The sequence below is a fragment of the Accipiter gentilis genome, chromosome 7, assembly GCF_929443795.1.
Source record: "Accipiter gentilis chromosome 7, bAccGen1.1, whole genome shotgun sequence".
Lineage (NCBI taxonomy): Eukaryota > Metazoa > Chordata > Aves > Accipitriformes > Accipitridae > Astur > Astur gentilis.
Genome location: NC_064886.1, coordinates 29,917,235 through 29,933,437, shown reverse-complemented (window position 1 = coordinate 29,933,437; position 16,203 = coordinate 29,917,235). Strand labels below are relative to the sequence as shown.

The 16,203-nt window shown below is 42.4% G+C and overlaps 2 protein-coding genes across 4 annotated transcripts in view; one reads left to right on the top strand and one right to left on the bottom strand.

Moving 5' to 3' along the window:
- The first annotated feature begins 49 nt into the window (after window positions 1-49).
- ORC6 (origin recognition complex subunit 6) lies at window positions 50-7,393 on the top strand. The gene is made up of 7 exons (XM_049804884.1): window positions 50-122; window positions 868-997; window positions 1,823-1,986; window positions 3,076-3,165; window positions 4,251-4,363; window positions 5,634-5,705; window positions 6,370-7,393. Exons 1-7 carry the CDS (start codon window positions 58-60, stop codon window positions 6,543-6,545), a joined length of 810 nt encoding a protein of 269 aa, XP_049660841.1. The 5' UTR covers window positions 50-57; the 3' UTR covers window positions 6,546-7,393.
- Window positions 7,394-8,711: 1,318 nt separating this feature from the next.
- MYLK3 (myosin light chain kinase 3) overlaps window positions 8,712-16,203 on the bottom strand; it is a 65,683-nt gene continuing 58,191 nt past the window's right edge. For all 3 annotated transcript variants that reach the window (XM_049804882.1, XM_049804883.1, XM_049804881.1), the window contains exons 11-15: window positions 15,965-16,035; window positions 14,319-14,447; window positions 13,148-13,300; window positions 11,141-11,273; window positions 8,712-10,131 (exon numbers count right to left, since the gene is read on the bottom strand). In XM_049804882.1, coding sequence (XP_049660839.1) covers window positions 10,060-10,131; window positions 11,141-11,273; window positions 13,148-13,300; window positions 14,319-14,447; window positions 15,965-16,035 — 558 coding nt within the window. In that variant the 3' untranslated portion in view covers window positions 8,712-10,059. The remainder of the gene's footprint in view (window positions 10,132-11,140; window positions 11,274-13,147; window positions 13,301-14,318; window positions 14,448-15,964; window positions 16,036-16,203) is intronic.

Sequence of the window (16,203 nt, the reverse complement as noted above, 5' to 3'; positions counted from 1 at the left end):
CGCGGCCGAACCTGGTTCCGCGTCGCGGGGCCGCGCGGGGCCGGGGGGAGCGGCCGCATGGAGCGCGGGACGGTGCGGCGCCTCGCCGCCCGGCTGGGCCTCACCGAGCCCGGCGTCGTCAGGTACGGCCGCCCGCCCGCCCGGCGGGGACTACGGTGCGGCCGGGCGGCTTCCCCTCGGGCGGCCCGGCTGCGGTGGAGCCCCGGGAGCGGCGTCTTCCCCCGGCGGGGCGGGCGGGCGGGGGGGGGGTGCGCCCCTGCCGGGAGCCGGTGCCGTCCTCTGCCGCTGTAGGAGAGCCTGCGCGACGTGCAGCGCTCCCGGTTCCTTACTGCGCACCGGCTCCAGCCGGCCGCCCCCGCTCTCGGGAGCGTTATTCCCGCCCGGGTAAGCGGGTCCAGCCGCGCGGTGCTGGCCTGCCCCGCGCCCTTCCCGCCGCCCGGCCCGGGCTTCGCCGCCGGGCCGGCCGCGGCTGCTCCCGGCGGGTGGACTGGCGAGCCCCGGTAGCCCTCCCGGAGCGGCAGCGGCAGCGGCAGCCGAGGCGCGCCTCGCCTCCTTGCAATGCCGGCCTGCCGTCGGTTTCCTTCGGCCCTGGTCGATGTGAGAAAAGTCACCGACCATGCGGTTAACGAAGGAGTCGTTTCAGGCGATGAAATGCAGAGCTGCCGCTGCAAATTGTTAGAGAAAGGGCAGTGTTACCCTGTGTTTGCCACCCTGTTCAGCGCCCTTTCCCTATGTGTGTGCTGCAGCCGCTGCTGGAGTCGGGGCGCTGGACGAGGTAGACCTTGGATCAGTTCCCGTCCTGCCATTCTTACTGTCTTCTGACTGTGCTTTTGTTAACGAGGGCTTGGCATGCTGGGTGTTTTGCAGAAAAGCTGAAGAGTATCTGCGGCTGTCCCACGTGAAATGCACAGGATTGATGGCTCAAATGACAGCAACAAGCAGTGCTGTGATGTGCCTGGACCTAGCAGCCAGTTTCATGAAACAACCAGTTGACAAAGTAAGACACAGTGTACGACTTGGCTGACTGGTGCATTCTCCTTAAGCCCGCTAGAATCACTGTTCCGTGTAGCGTATGTTGGGAGGAGGAAAGGGATAGTAATAACTGACATTACCCTAGCAGTGTGCTGCTAAACGCAGAGTTTAGACCTTTCACTACTCACAGTTTGAAATGGTAGACTGAGATCAGTGCCGTAGTCACTTCACAGGTTCAGCTTGCTTTGTTATAATTTCAGCTCTTTTAGTAACAAATAAACTACCAGCAAGGATGTTAAATTCAAGATATGTCTTTTACTGTGGGAGGGAAGGAATCGGCTCCAAGGAATCCCTCTCTATAGTCGTACCTGTAAATATCCATCTACAGACCTGCCAGGTAAATGGCACTGAGCTGCCAAAATAATGTCTGGTACAAGACGTTCATGATTGTCCATTCGTAGACAGAGGAGAATTGAATTGGACCTGACCCCGTGAGGAGTAGCATAAAAGTATTGCACAACTCTTCAAGTTGCCCAGATCTTGGTTACCTTTGTTTTTAACCACCTTGTGATAAAAGGCCCATGTCATATTGTATAGAACAGACAAGCCTCATTCCAGTGAAATGGTCTAAAAATAACACTGCATTAAAAGACGCGGCATTCCTAGGTGGTTAGTCTTTCTGTGTGCAGTCAAAACTTACATCGTTCTTTACACAAATTTGTTTAATATAGCAGTTGAACTTTACTTTATGGTGTTGCGTGGTTTCTCCCTGATCTATTTTGGTTGCCTGAATAAGATGTCGGGAAGGAATCTTGCTAATTCTCAGGGTTTGTCTTTGTCTTCTTGAAAGAGCTATTTTGTTAAACTCTCTGGTTTGAAGAAGACAACCTACCAGAGCTCCATGAAGTCTTTGGAGTGTTTGCTAGAGGTGAACCCCAGATTGGGAATGCGTGACTTGGCCGTGCAATTCTGCTGCACAGAGGCAATGAGCACCGCTTCAAAAATACTACAGAGGTGAGGAAGCTCTCATGAGCACGATGCTAACCACTAGTAATATTCTTAGTTCATTAGCTGCGTAAGGAGCTTGATGGTTTGAAGGGCCAGGTATCTCCCACTGAGTGGAGTGATGAGGTGAGTTCTAAGCCGTTTATCTAGGCTACTTTTTAGAATACATATTAGAAAGACTTAGTCTGTGAATCTCAGTAAGTCATTGTCTGAGTCCCAGTTCTTCAAGTGGGAATAGTATAAAAAATATAGGACTCTTAGTCCCTGTGTTTGTCTATAGCATCACACTGTCTTCCATGTCACAGTTCAGAAGTAATGCTCAACAGAAACAAGTCCTCCCTTCTGGAGAAGCAGATCTCTTACAATGCATAGTACCTGTAAAAACAAAAGGTAGAACAATTCAATGGAGATTCAACAGATGCAACTAAAATTTTGCACTCTAACATCTACTTTAACAAGAGCAATCACTGAAGAGTTCTGTTCTGGAGTGCTGTCGCCCTGATAGCCCATGGTTAAATGCTGTTAGGGATTTAGCATATTCTGAGTTGCTGGTCAGTGAACAAAGGCTGTGTATGTTTGTTGATGCTTAATACAAACTAAAAAAAAACCAACAGCTTGGGGACAGATGTCAATAAAAAATTCTCTAGTGCTGCACATCCATCATGTCATTTTCTGTATTTAAGCCTTCATCTGTGTAATATACATATCAGAAGAGTCAAAGAAACTGTAATTCTACCCTCTATAGGATGGATTTATGCAAAGCATCTCATCAACTTTTAGATGTAATGTAGAGATAAAAGTGCTGTGTGGATGGGGAGCACAAGACATAGATTTTACTGGCCTGCAGTGACCCAGATCCCTAAGTTAAAATACCTTTAATTCAAAAAGAGGAGATGATCCTAATTCCTTTCTTTTCCCTAGTCTGTTTTGCTCTTCTCAGCCAGTAGCAGCTGTTTCTGCTTCACTGGGTTGCAAAGGACCAAGTGATCCAACAGGAGACCTGTTCGACTGCCGAGTAGTGCCATGTGACAAATTCATTTCAACAGCTTCACTTGAGGCAAATGCACTATACAATTCTCTCTCGTATTGTTGCTCTAGGTATGAATCCAGCCTCTCTGAAGCACAGCAAATGGACCTTGATTTCTCAAAACCACTTTTTGTAACAGCTGCACTACTCACTGCATGCAGGTGAGTATAGCTTGAGGGATCTTTTGTGGGTTTAAACGCCTAGTGAGACACCAAACTGACGCACAGTGGTTATGGTGTAAACAGCTGACTCATTCAGCATGTCTGAATAGTCTGAAGGGTCTGCTTAGTGCATTATGCTGCCCTGCTCCTGGAAATGGAGAAGTCTCCAACCTATACTGCATTTGCTTTCAGGAGAAAGCATAAGTATTATATCAAATATACGGAAAAGAATCTTGAGTTAGTTACCCTAAAATAAATGTCATTATGTCTTCCCTGGTGTGTAAGTGTATGATGTGGGTAATTCTATTAGGACACATCCATGTCAGTAGCTGAAGAACTTCTGTTAGTGTTTTGCACTTCACCCTCCTTCCTGTCAGCCTAACCAGCATAATTCCTTAGCAACATTTTCGGATTAGTGGTGAATTTTTTTCCCACATCAGGATAGATATGAGCTGGGCATAAAGCAAAAAGTGGCTTTTGGTGAGATACTGCTCATGGTGCAAGAATGGCTGCTGGCTTACTTCTGAGCACCAAGAATCAGCCATTCTGAAGAAGGAAAAACCTTTGGGAGATGGATCCAATAGCTTTAGGCCTGCATCAGCTTGAAAGATAGGTGTCAGTAGCACCTGACTCAGCAGACCCTTTGTAAGAATTTGCTTGCATGCAAGTATCTTCCCTCTCAGTATTATGCCTTGTAACAATCTTATTAAGTGATTCAGGTGCTGTGTTGCACAGCTCCTGACTAGTGTTCTTTTGACACAGAGGTCCCATTCAGCTTTTTGCAGTAGTGGGATTTTGTCCTGGTTCCTTCAAAATCTAAAAAGTACCTTTTCCTAATAGAATTTCCTCATGTAACTTGAACTAACCCTGGGTCTCAATTTCTGAGATGTATTGAGTGAGTAGTGTAGGGGCCTGTTTTTTAAGCAAGTTTGTTTCTGAGTGAGACAAGGATTAGACAGGACAAAAACTCAGGCCTACCTTCCTCATTCTCACAGGCAGTGCTGGTATAGTAAATGTCACCCTTATCTGAGTGAGAGTTGCTGGAGTGTTGCTTTGTACAGAGATAACTTAACTTTCTCTTGTAGGTGTTTGAAGCTAAAAGTGGACAAAACTAAAATGTTAGCTACGTCTGGGGTGAAGAAAGCAATCTTTGACCGGCTGTGCAGTCAGCTGCAGAAGATAAGCCAGCAACTCAGCAGTAAGTTTTTTGGCTTTATCCCTGTAAGACAGCATATCCATCGCCTGGCCTCACAGTGCCCCATCCTTTTCCACTAGTGATTTCATTCTGATCACTTTCAGCCAAACCTGCCCATCCATTCCAACGTGTTTCCTGCAGCCCAGTTCCCAGTCACAGGAATTGCTTCTGGGAAAGTCACAACAGCTTAGCATGTGGCAAGGCCAAAAATAAGTATTTTTCTCTCTTCTCAAATGCTTGCTGCTCCTTACATTCTCTGCGGCTGCAGTTTATTCCCCGCTTCACCTATACTAACTGACCTGTCTTGGATTCCTCCTTCTTGCTTGGTTTCTGCACCCTATTACCATGGCAAAGTCACACACAAATTAACATAAACATCGTGCTACCTCTGCTGCTTTGACTGACTCAGTTCTGTGTTTTCCTTTCCCCCACTGCAGGATTAACAAGCCTAATCCTTGCTCTTCTAGTAGTAATTCAGCCATTACCTGACACCATCCCTCCACATACAGTGGGCAGACACGAGGAATCTTTCTCACCTGTTGTTGAACCTGCAGCTCTCTCCACTCCTTTTTGTGGAGGAGGAAGATTGAAATATGCCACAGGTCTTCATGTCCTTACACCTCTGCTCCTTCCTACTTACATCCTTTTTCCTTTCCCAGGCTTTCATTCTTCCTCTCCCACTGACGGTACCCCTGTTTCACCCTGTCTTCACGCTTCGTATCATGAAGTTTTCTGGAATGTGCTGCTTGAATCCAAACCAAAAGCTGCTGCTCTCTCCATACGCATGGACCTTCCCATAGTGCAGTACCCTATAAAAAAAGACCCCAAAACCTTACCCCACCACTAAAGCAACTCAGAGTTTCTGTATCAGTTCAGGGAAGAGCGTGCATTTGTATATACAGACAGCCCCCCATGGGTTGTGCGCATCTATAATACAAAGTATGGAAATGGATAGAAGGGGAAGAAATAACTGATAATCCTGCCTGAGTAATCAAGAAGGGTAGCAGTGTGGTTTTAGGGTATGAACATGGTGGATCACTGTGGTTACAAATGCAGCAGCAGTGCAGCCAACCATTCTGTGCAACCCTTGAAGTGTGTTGGCACCTCTGTATGCACAGCTTGGGCATCAATCTGGACCAGGGAACTGCTCTGACTAACAGACAATACTTCTGGAAGGTGGCACTGCTGTCAAAGAATTGAATGTAGACTGCCACCCTTGAGGCCCCAAACACCATGCAGAAGCAAAGCAACATTTTTATTATTTTTTTTTTAGATGATGTTCCACTGGCTGCAGAGACAGCTGAAAGCTTGAACACCAACCTGGAGCATTGTGAGAAGGACGATGGTAAGTTGTGTTTATGAACTAAAATCAGCTCACCAGAGCCATCCTGAGCTTTAATGGTGCTTAGTAATATTTTATCATAGAATATCTCAAGGTGGAAGGGACCCAAAAGGATTACCAAGTCTAACTCCCTGTTCTTCGCAGGACTACCTAAAACTGTATCACATGCCTAAGGGCATCATCCAGATGCTCCTTGAACTCTTGATGGGCTTGGCACCATGACTTCTCTGGGGATCCTGTTCCAGTGGCTGACCATCCCCTCAGTGAAGAACCTTTTACTAATCTCCAATCTGAACTTCCCCTGATGCAGCTTCCTTCCATTTCCTTGTGTCCTATGTTTTAGTTGTGTAATATGCCATAATATTCAGTTCACAGCAGCATACTCCAATTCTGCAAACCACTGGCTAATGACAGGAAAAAGAGAACCTAGCAGAAGGACAATGGTGTTTATACTGAGTAGTCCTAGTAGAATTAAAGACAAGTCTTCCATTCAGACACAAAGTTGAAGGGGTGACTTCTGGCAGATGAGGAGAGCAGCAAACCACAGGATTAGATAATATAGTGCAAGACCCTGTGCTTGTGTCTGTACATTTGCTCACTGCCATGGTTATTGCCAGCACCATGTTGCCCATGATGGCCTGTCATGGACTTTCTCCTTCTCTCATAGGATCTGAAGATGATAAGGAGATGCCACGTAAACGGCCAAAGACTGAAACAAAGCAAGACTATGAAGAATGGAAAAAGAAAATCCTGGAAAATGCTGTTAAGGCACAAGAGACAAGTAGGAGTACTGTCTCTGTAGTGCCACCTAGTAATACCACTGCTGCTTGCTCACAGTTTTAACTTTCTCTCTGCTCTAACAAGAGTTCAGTGGCATGAGTGACGGCTGCCTGGTAGCCAGCTAATTTTATTTATGAGCTAGTTTTTAAGTATTTAAGAATGCTATTTTTAGTAAATAACATCAGAATTGAGGTGATTTTACAGGAAGCCTGGCTACGTGCCAGGTGGGTACTGGAGCAGCTATAGCATTAGGTGGTAGAATAGCTTCATTTCTCTTGCTGCAAGAAGCAGGTAACATTCTAATGCTATATTAAGTGTAAATAAGTTGTAAGTTACATGCCCTTGTGCCCCTTCCTGGAAGTAGTCAGTGACAAAAGAGGGAGGGGACTAATGGTGCCTTGTTACACTGCAAAATCAGCAGAGGAATTATAAGACTGATAACTTTTTTATTATTTTTTTTTTACTGTTGAAGAAATATTGTTTAGTCACTGAATTAGACTTATTTTTATGACCTGTATGGGACTGAAGTCTCTTGTGCTTGTAACAGGTCCCAAATATTCCAAGAAACAATAAAGATAGTAGGAGGAAAAGCTTTGTATTATATCAGGTTCTTGGCACTTGTCATATATAAAACCCTTAGAGCACAAAATAAAAAGACATACAGGCGATGTCTGTTCTTTAAGAAGGAAGATACCCAGGGGACAAAGATCTTTTCTGGGTAATACAGGTTTTTTGCATCTCACAGTCATAAACTTAGCAAAGAGGAGTGCCCTGCCCTGTAGTTCTTAGAGGCAACTTCTCTGGTCCTACACTTGCATCTCAGCTACTCAAACTCCAGTTTGTGTTAACTACTTTTTGAGAAAAAAAATCACAACTTTGGCTGATATAAGTATAATAAAACCAATCCAAGTCTTCTGCCCATTTCTCTTGCATGTTTTCTGCCTGGGATGTGCAAAGAGAAGTTAACTCATAAACCCTTGTTTCAAAACAGCTCAGAAAACCCTAAGTGTCCGTATGAAACAAGATAAATTATCTCATGTCTGAGAATTTAAGATTTAAAACACTACTCCCATATGAGCTGCTTCTCAACAGTAATTTAATGGCTTGCCAAATGCCTCACTGCTGTGCATACTCCCTGCTTACCTGGGTGACACCGATTGCACCAGGATTATGATAGTTGATACCATTAACTGCTTTAGCTATCAGTGTATGGGGCCAGTTCTTTTTGTCATACTTACTGTTCCAGTGACTCACAGGTCACCTCTGGTTTGTTCTTTTAGCTTTTTGTAGACCTCAAAGCAGAAACATCCCATAAGGCTGCAGAGGTGGGTTCCATGGTACTGCAGAACAACGTGACGGCTGCCAAATCTAAAGGGATTTCTGTCTATTAGGAATGAAATAGTAATCCTGCTGGCCAGATGCACCTTCTCTTTGTAGAAAATGGAGAGGAAATAGGTACAAGACAGCAGAGAGCATACATGTGTTGCCTTCTTAAAAAATAGAGGAAGAAGCACACAGTAACTGGAAAATTAAAACTTAGTGGACATTTTCCTTTCATTTCTCCTCCCAATGCATAAAAAAAAAATCACTTGAAGCCAACTTTACTTTAATTAGCAAGAGCTAATTTCATTCCAGATGAGAGTTCTAAAACATAACAGTAAGTATTGGGGAACGGACTCCAAACAAATGTCTGATGTGCAGAGAAAGTACTGGATAATTAACCCATATTGAATAAGAGCTGTAACAAAATGTCTGCCATTTAAAGTCTGATCTAATATATAGCAGAGGGTCCTCAGAATGGGAGAGAATCCAACCTAGTACATTAGCATTCTGTTGTTAAGACCTGCTCAGAGATACTTTCAGGTTTGTTTGGCGGGAGGGTTAATTTAAACCAAAATGAAGAATAGGCTTGTTCCACTTTAATGGAATTTATTAGTATTAATTCAGAAATATACAGACCAATTAATATAATCACATTTAGCATGCAGAACTACTGTGGAAGGAAAACATGAACTAAAGTGGGCCTTCACAGAAGGTGATACATTGTCAAGATTATTTTACTTGATTTTAATAATTTTGCTCTGTGTCAATTCTGAAAATGCTGCAGAAGCCCAGAATTCAGGACTATGCAAAGTGAGAAGCACTGGCGTGGAAAAGATAACTACACTATGGTAAGCCAGTCTTACAAACCTCCTTATTAGCAACAAACACTTTTGCAGATTCAAGGGATGTGAAAGTCCATAAAGGTGAAGGGAGCTTTACAGTGATTTGATGCCTTTGCTGGAAAGCTAGTTTTAGTACTATTAGTTTCTGGTTTTCCTAGGAGCCCATCCAGCCCACACTGTGTTTTGCAGAATCTAGCGTAGGAATAAAGTAAACCACAGGTTTAATAAATAATGTTATACTTTTAGCTGAGAGGTTGTAAGTGGCTCCAACTCTTTATACATCAGGAAAAAGTTTAAAATCCAAAATAAGTTAGTATTGTTAAGAAAATGTTTAATGTTCAAGAGCAAACTGGGGGAAAAAACAGGCTTCAACCTCCTAACTGGGCTAAAGGCAGAGTCTGGCAACACACCGTTTCCCTGCCACTGAACAGCAATAAAACCTGTTTTGCATATCACACCATATTAGTTTCTCAGACTTCACTAAAATTGTCCAAAAGGAGAAAAAAATCCTCAAACTAAAACTTAGAAAATTAAGGGCTGCAGTCACAGCCAATGAGAAGCACTTACAAGTTTTAAATACATACAAAATGATGTCTGGAAATCTTTCCTGGACAACATGAGATCTTTTTGCATAGACCTAATGGTCATTAGGTGATTTTTATTTGTGGCAGTTTTACCTATCTCCCTTCCAACAGTTCAATCAATTCACCGTGAGAAAAAGCAGCAGTGGACCGACTGACTTAAGTTGCTTGAAACCAGGATTCCTCATACTTCCTAACTATGCAGTGACTATTTTTTTAAAGGAGAGAGCAGAATTAAAGAAAAAATAAACAACAACCCAAAACTATGCAGGTCTGAGTAGCTGCAGTGAATCATCATCATGATGTTTGGAGGAAGAAATTAATTTTTGAAAAAATAACAGAAGAAAAGGATATCCCATATCTTTTGTTCTACGTAACAAGCATCTGAGGGAAAAATTGTGCCACTGTTGTGGCAATGCTCTGAAACTGATGACATACTTCAGTCATGAAGAAAGTCTTTAGAGATCCCATGCTTGATGTGAGAAACAGAAAACTGACAAGGTGTTTTCTTGTGTAAACACACCAACAATACTCTGCAGAATCAAAGCCTTCAGCAAGAAGTCAGCCCCAATAACAGCCATGTTTTTCCACCACTATGTACAACAACTAAAAACTTGTAAATACAAACAAGGTAGCTTCTGCTCTGAGAAATTATTTCAGTGCCTCTTCCTTGAGGTGCTTCTGGAACCTTAGCACTACCACACATAATATTTGAGGAGGACAAACCCAAAACTTTATGTTATAAAACAAAGGGGTAGAAATTATTGAAGATACTGAGTCCTTCCATGGCTTCATATCCATCTCCAAGAGTGGCAGATGCTTCATATAAGCTTAGGCAAGCTTGACAGACATACTCTGAAATCTCTTCAGCCTGTTAGCAGCAGCCACCACATAAAAATGTTTCTGTGAACAAAACAGAACAGTCCAAGTGTGAGTGCAGCTGAGGTAAAGGACTTTTTCTGTGGCTGACATGGATTTTTCTTCTTGGTAAATCCATTTACCTCTAGTGACCCACACCTTGTGTGGACTGCAGTGCAGAAGAGCTTTGTACTGGGGAACCACTGATGACTGCAGCACAGACTGCTAGTACTGTGAATTTCTGCAGCATTATTACAAATTGTACAGTGATACGTCTTTAGATTACGTTTTTTTTTTTAAATGCAAGTGTAGAAGTCTGTGACCAAACACCTGGAGCGCAGGAGTGGAAAAAGTGTAAGGCTCTGGTTTAACTCCTTGGCAAGGAATTACAACTCTGCAGTGACAAAAGAAAAAGAAATGGTCCTCACTGAGTTTTCTTCAGGTTTCCACAGACTTCTTTATAACAAAATCACTGTGTTCACCTTTCAGGATTGATTATCTATAGTCCAATAAAGATTCCAATAGAAATTCTTATGTATCACTTCATATAAAATTCAGTTCTGAAGGAGCATGGGGTTATCAGAAAGGTTCTGAGTTCTCTGGATGGGTTTAAGCCTAATTTTGTCTCTCTCCCACACTTTTACTCTCTGCAATGGGAGGCACAAAACTCCCTTATGTTGTATCCCTACTCCCTAGTGACAACGGAACAATGCAACTGTTGTCAATGGAAAAAATCTCTCCAACATGAAGAGAAAGAACATTTAATATAAGCTAAGTAGCATTTGAAGTCTCTGAACTTGTAAAGAAAAAAAATACTAAACGCCAATCAGAAAGAATAAAAATTGAAACCAAACTTGCTAAAAATACAAGCAGTATCATTCTGCAGGAGAAAAAACTCGATTTACACCTGAAAATAGACTTCCCAAACTCATATTTACAAGAAAGAAGCCTGTGGGCAAAAGTGAGCCAACACACAAAAAAGGAGAGAACGGGTCTGTCTGTGTTGAGCTGATTTTCCCTCTGGAAGGAGATTTGCCAGACTTTGTCTATTTACCTTCCATTTTCTGTGAGCCATGTAACCCTGGAGCAACAACTGGGACTTCAGGCGAAGCTTGTACTTCTTGGCTTTGGCAGGTAGATTGTTTAACCACTCGTGCTTCAGACACTGCGTTGCACTCATCCGACAGCTGCAGGAGAGGAAATATGCCATGTAAATCCAGCTACCCTCAGTGCCATTTTCTTGGTGCTCTGTGCTCCTCAGTACTACTACTAAAGAAACTGCCTTAAATGAACCAACACAAGTGAATGGAGATGCCTCCTGAGGTGCTATTCATCCAAACGCGTAGGTTGCTAAAGACATACTGCACTCTCCAGTGTAGGGGGTGAGTGGTGTGAAAAGCTGCTGGTGGGTCTGCAGTGGGTTGATTGAGCTGTGGTTAAATGCTGTATTTTGCCTTTTTAGGGTTTAGTTTTAGGTGTGGAGGTTTTTTCTTTGAAGCAGCAGCTGTACAGGTTCATCAGTTTATGTATCATTTTGTTATGTGAATGCAGAACTTTACTAATAGAATCAGTACATACAGAAAAATATTTGTGGTGTTATCTGTCTGTCCTCATAGTACAGGCTTATTCTGTGCCTCATATTTAAAAAGCACAATTGTCTATTCACCCTAAACTTGGATCAAGCTAAGCATACATTATATCCTGACATTCAACAATGGGCCCAAATGTGAAGGCCTATCCCAAAAGCTTTGAGAAATATATGATAATAGAGGAAATCTTGGGGCAGAGGTGTTGAGAAAGAAAGTTTAATTTGCCTTTTTTCAAAACAAAAGCCTATGCCCAACACCTGAGCTCTGTCTGAGCTGTCACTGAGAAGATGAGGAAAAGACAAGTCCTGCCTGCTCGCATATAATTTCAGTAGTCAGGGGAGGTAGGTACAGATCTTGCACAAGGCCAGACCTACTGTCCCAGCATGGCAAAGGTGCCTAGTCTGGAGGAGAGCAAAGGTTGTCCATGTACCCTGTGAACAAGTGGGCCAACTAATTGTTGCTCTTTGCATCTCACTGACAACACTCTTTTCTTGCATAGTCATTTCATTCACAGCTTCTAACCAGAAGTGTCCCTCTGGAGTCCCTATTCCCATTGCATAGAAAAAAAAAAAAGGAAGACTCCAAAGCAAAGTTTACAGTTTCATAGCAAATCACCATCACAGTCTGAGAAAAAACCCTTTGTTGTCTCCTGCTGGCAATATGCTACAGTTCAGTTTATTCTTAGCTTTTCATGTGACTTACTGTTCAAAATGTAATTAGTACTAGAATTGATTTGTCTGATTTAGGTAATGATCTGGAAGTTGTTAATATTCTAAGCACTCCTTTGAATTCCCCTCAAACACACACAATCTGTTTTACTGTATGCATGATTTCCTGTTTTGATTAGTTTTGTATCTCTACTCAGCAAGAGAAAATTTTCTCTACTCACATGCCCAACCCCATAGCCGTGGTCTGACATCAATATCATCCTCGTTCCCTCCAGTTATTTCATAAGTGCAATCACTTTTTATTACACTAGAGCCAACACTGAGAAGCCACATGCAGAGTTAAGTCCCAAATGCTCCTTAATATCTACCAAATGCACGTAGACTACTTTAGAAGAGAACAATGCATATTTTCACAGCTGCAGCTTCCATTTATCCTCTACAGCATTCAAGAGACGTTTTTGCAATTTGTCAGGGCTTGTCAGAATCCAAAGTAACAATACAAATAGCTTTTGCTCAGAGAAGGAATACTAAAGACAGATTCCTACACAGCAAATCCTTCCATATTTCCTCTGTTCTGCCTGTATTGATGCTACTGTGAAAAGCAACTTTCTTTAGTCAGGGTACACGGACATTGTGCTTTTAAATAGGGACTTTCGAATCACTGAGGAACTGCCCAGCAAGCGCAGATACAGCCTACAAAAATGTCACATGTTAAGCTCCCATTGGGCTGCAATCCAAACAGTTGGCTAGGAGGAACTTAATGTCATTAGGTGCTACTGTCGTCACAATCAGATAAAGAGGTACCTTTTCTCCTTCACAAGTAGTCTGGAAATGAAATCTTTAGCTTCTTCTGATAGCTGTTCAAATGCTTCTGCATCAAAATCCCAGCTGCAATTGACTACATAATTCATTGTCTCTGCATCAGTTTCTCCCAGGAATGGGGACAGGCCACTAAGCCTTAAAAAAAGAAAGAATGGGAGGGAGATGAGTAGGTATTATATGCAAGATGTGTTTCTCCTGCTACAAATCCTCTGCTGTATAGCTGTTGTTAGCTTACGGAGAAGAAAGAATCTCAGCTATGGGGGGGGTCCAATTCTCAATCCTTGCCAAGATAAGCCAACAGTTTGGAACAGTAAAGTGTTGTAATGTTAGTGTTACTCTCTAGCAGTTCACTCAGCTATGTCAGGGAGCACTGTTAATAGATCCCCAAGAAAATTAATTCCATGGGGATCTATGTGCATACTTCAGTGCTTTCCCAGCTAGGAAAGCTAGGGGGACTCAAGCACTTTCCTAAATCAAGGCTCATATCCATATTTGGCTTGAATTAAACAGAATTCTGAACAATAGTATGCTTTTTTTTCAATTAGTCTCTAAGCCCAGATTTATTGCTTCAGTCATTTATTACTTCATTCAGTTGGGTTTTGGCTAACATACAAATTTAAACCAGAAATGTATCCAGTTCACAGAAAGCATCTGTGAAAGATTCTGAGACGCAAAGTCAGCGACTTTGGACAGACAAGCTGTCCGTGGCCACCATCCAGATATCAGAGAAAAGTCTGACGTTTTTTAGACCCATGGCCTAACACCCAGCTCTGTGCAGATGCACACCAAGTCCAAGCTACTAAAATGATCAGATTGCAAATTTGAAAATTAACTCAAGTCCTCGGGAATGCAATCAAAATGAAAACTCTGGCATGCTTTGGGCAACTTTTCTGAGTAAAAAAAGACCTGATCCATTTTGCCTTGCTAAATAAGGTGGTCAGGGAGAAGAACATTTACATATTTATCAAAAGGATTATTTGTTGTTCAGACCCTTTGCGTTAAGAGCTGGGTTTTTTTAAACAGAATGAATTAGGAGTCACAGCCAGATGGCCTCAGTGGTTGCTGCATTCCTGCTCTGCAGATACCCTCCCCACTGGTGTGCTCTTGCAGAGCCTTTGGTGCTATCACCACAAACCCTCGCAGGGTTACTCACAACATATACGTGATGACGCCTACACTCCACATGTCCGTTGGGAAGGAAACAAAGTCATAGTTCACCACTTCAGGAGCCAAGAACTCTGGAGTTCCAAAATTAACCTTCAGTTTCTCACGAGGTTTGTACCTTTACCAGAAAGGGACATCAGTGGTGAGCACAGGCTGGGGAACACATTTCACGTTTGTAAAAATCAAGGCATGGCTTTTTGCCATTGTGAGCATGGCAGAGCGAGCAAAGCAGACTCCCCAGGCAATCAGGACAACATTAAAGTCTTTAAAGAATAAATGGGTGAATTTTGCTGTGACTTCAGGTGAACATACCAAAAGCTATCCCTTTGCCAGAGCAAAACCAGAAGGAAGACCAAGGGCAATAAAACCTGCAAAGGCCTCCCCCACAGAGTGACAAAAGCTTTACTCTCTGGCAGGCTTCACAGGACGCTTTCCAGCAGATGTTGTCCAACATAAAACAAATAAAGCACCTTCCGTTACAACAGGTTTGGAGAACATTTGCTTAATGGGATGCACCCAGCTACAGCTCAGGGTAAGGGTCTGTGTAAAAAACAGGAGCACAATATAACTGCTAAGGTGGGACCCTGAATAGGATTATTTGGGCTTGGTAACAAGTTAAACAGTGCTCCCGTATTGGGAGAAAATGATTCTGTTCTATTGCTTAAAAAGGAAAGGTTACAAAACGGAACCAGTAATAATTGTCACTGATGGCAACTGGAGTTACATCTGTGTCCAAACAGAACAAACCATTAAAGCATTGCTTTTACATCTCTCTCTCCTGGAAGATCTCGTTTTCAAAATGGCTTTAGTAGAACTTTGCATCTTTACCCTCCCAATTTAAAAAAACAAACCCAAAAAACTCAGTGCATCTATTTCTGTTTTCATAAAATACTTCTAAAAGAAAAAAGTCCTTGCACAGATACTTACAAATACTCACATAGATACATATATGCATGAATGCACCAGGTTTTGGCTTAAGAAAAGCCACAAAGGGTTTAAAAAAGAAATAGAGAAATGTTGTTGTTCTTACTGTTATACCAAAAGGAATCATTCCTTTTTTTTCTATGGGAATTGACTTAGGGTCTCACAGCATTCATTTAACAAACTCACACGAGCAAAGTAAAAGAATGGAGAAAAGCCTGTATTTCTCTAAGCGCTTCCTGTTTCACATGGGATGGCTCAAACATGCCCCCCCCTCCCCGGTTTTTTTTTTTCCTTCAATCAACTTATCTATGCAGAGTTTAAGCAGATAATTTACACAACCAGAACCTGCACAACAAAACCCAGAAATCAAGAAGTCTCTGGGAGCCCTCACAGAGTTCCTAGAGTAAAAGCTCTACATGGGGAATCTTTTTGAGATAATTATAACAGCAATATAGCTTTATTCAAACAGAAATGTTATTTGAAAAAGTAAACAGATAATTAACACACGCAGCAGAAAACTCATGCCTGCAGCAGCATACTGCTTAGCTCACTCACATAGCAGAATCACTTTAGAGCCACCAAAATGCAAAAAGAAACCCAAAACCAAAAAACCAAACAACCCAACCCAAGAACTACCAAAAAAATATCAGAGGTTTGTGGGTTTGTTTATGTTTTGATTGTTAAAATAAATTCTTAACTGAACTCTCTTACCTCCTTGCTAATCCAAAATCAATAATTTTAATCTGGTTTCCTGTGTGATTTACACATAGTATGTTTTCAGGCTACAAAAAGAGAAGAGGATATTTTGAGTTAAACGTGACTGTTTGGGAGAGAGATCTAGCAAAAGAGTATAAAAGTCTCAGATTTTAGTAATTTTTAGCATAATACTTTTCCTTCATCATGGTAGAGAGAGATTTGACTGGCATACTGAGTTAGTGAAAGGTTTAGGT

Excerpts from the sequence above, each read along its gene's own strand:
- ORC6 (XM_049804884.1), top strand. The coding sequence starts at position 58 with ATGGAGCGCGGGACGGTGCGGCGCCTCGCCGCCCGGCTGGGCCTCACC. Across the intron at positions 123-867 it reads ACCGAGCCCGGCGTCGTCAG|AAAAGCTGAAGAGTATCTGC; the intron begins GTACGGCCGCCC and ends GGTGTTTTGCAG. Across the intron at positions 1,987-3,075 it reads GCTTCAAAAATACTACAGAG|GTATGAATCCAGCCTCTCTG; the intron begins GTGAGGAAGCTC and ends TTGTTGCTCTAG.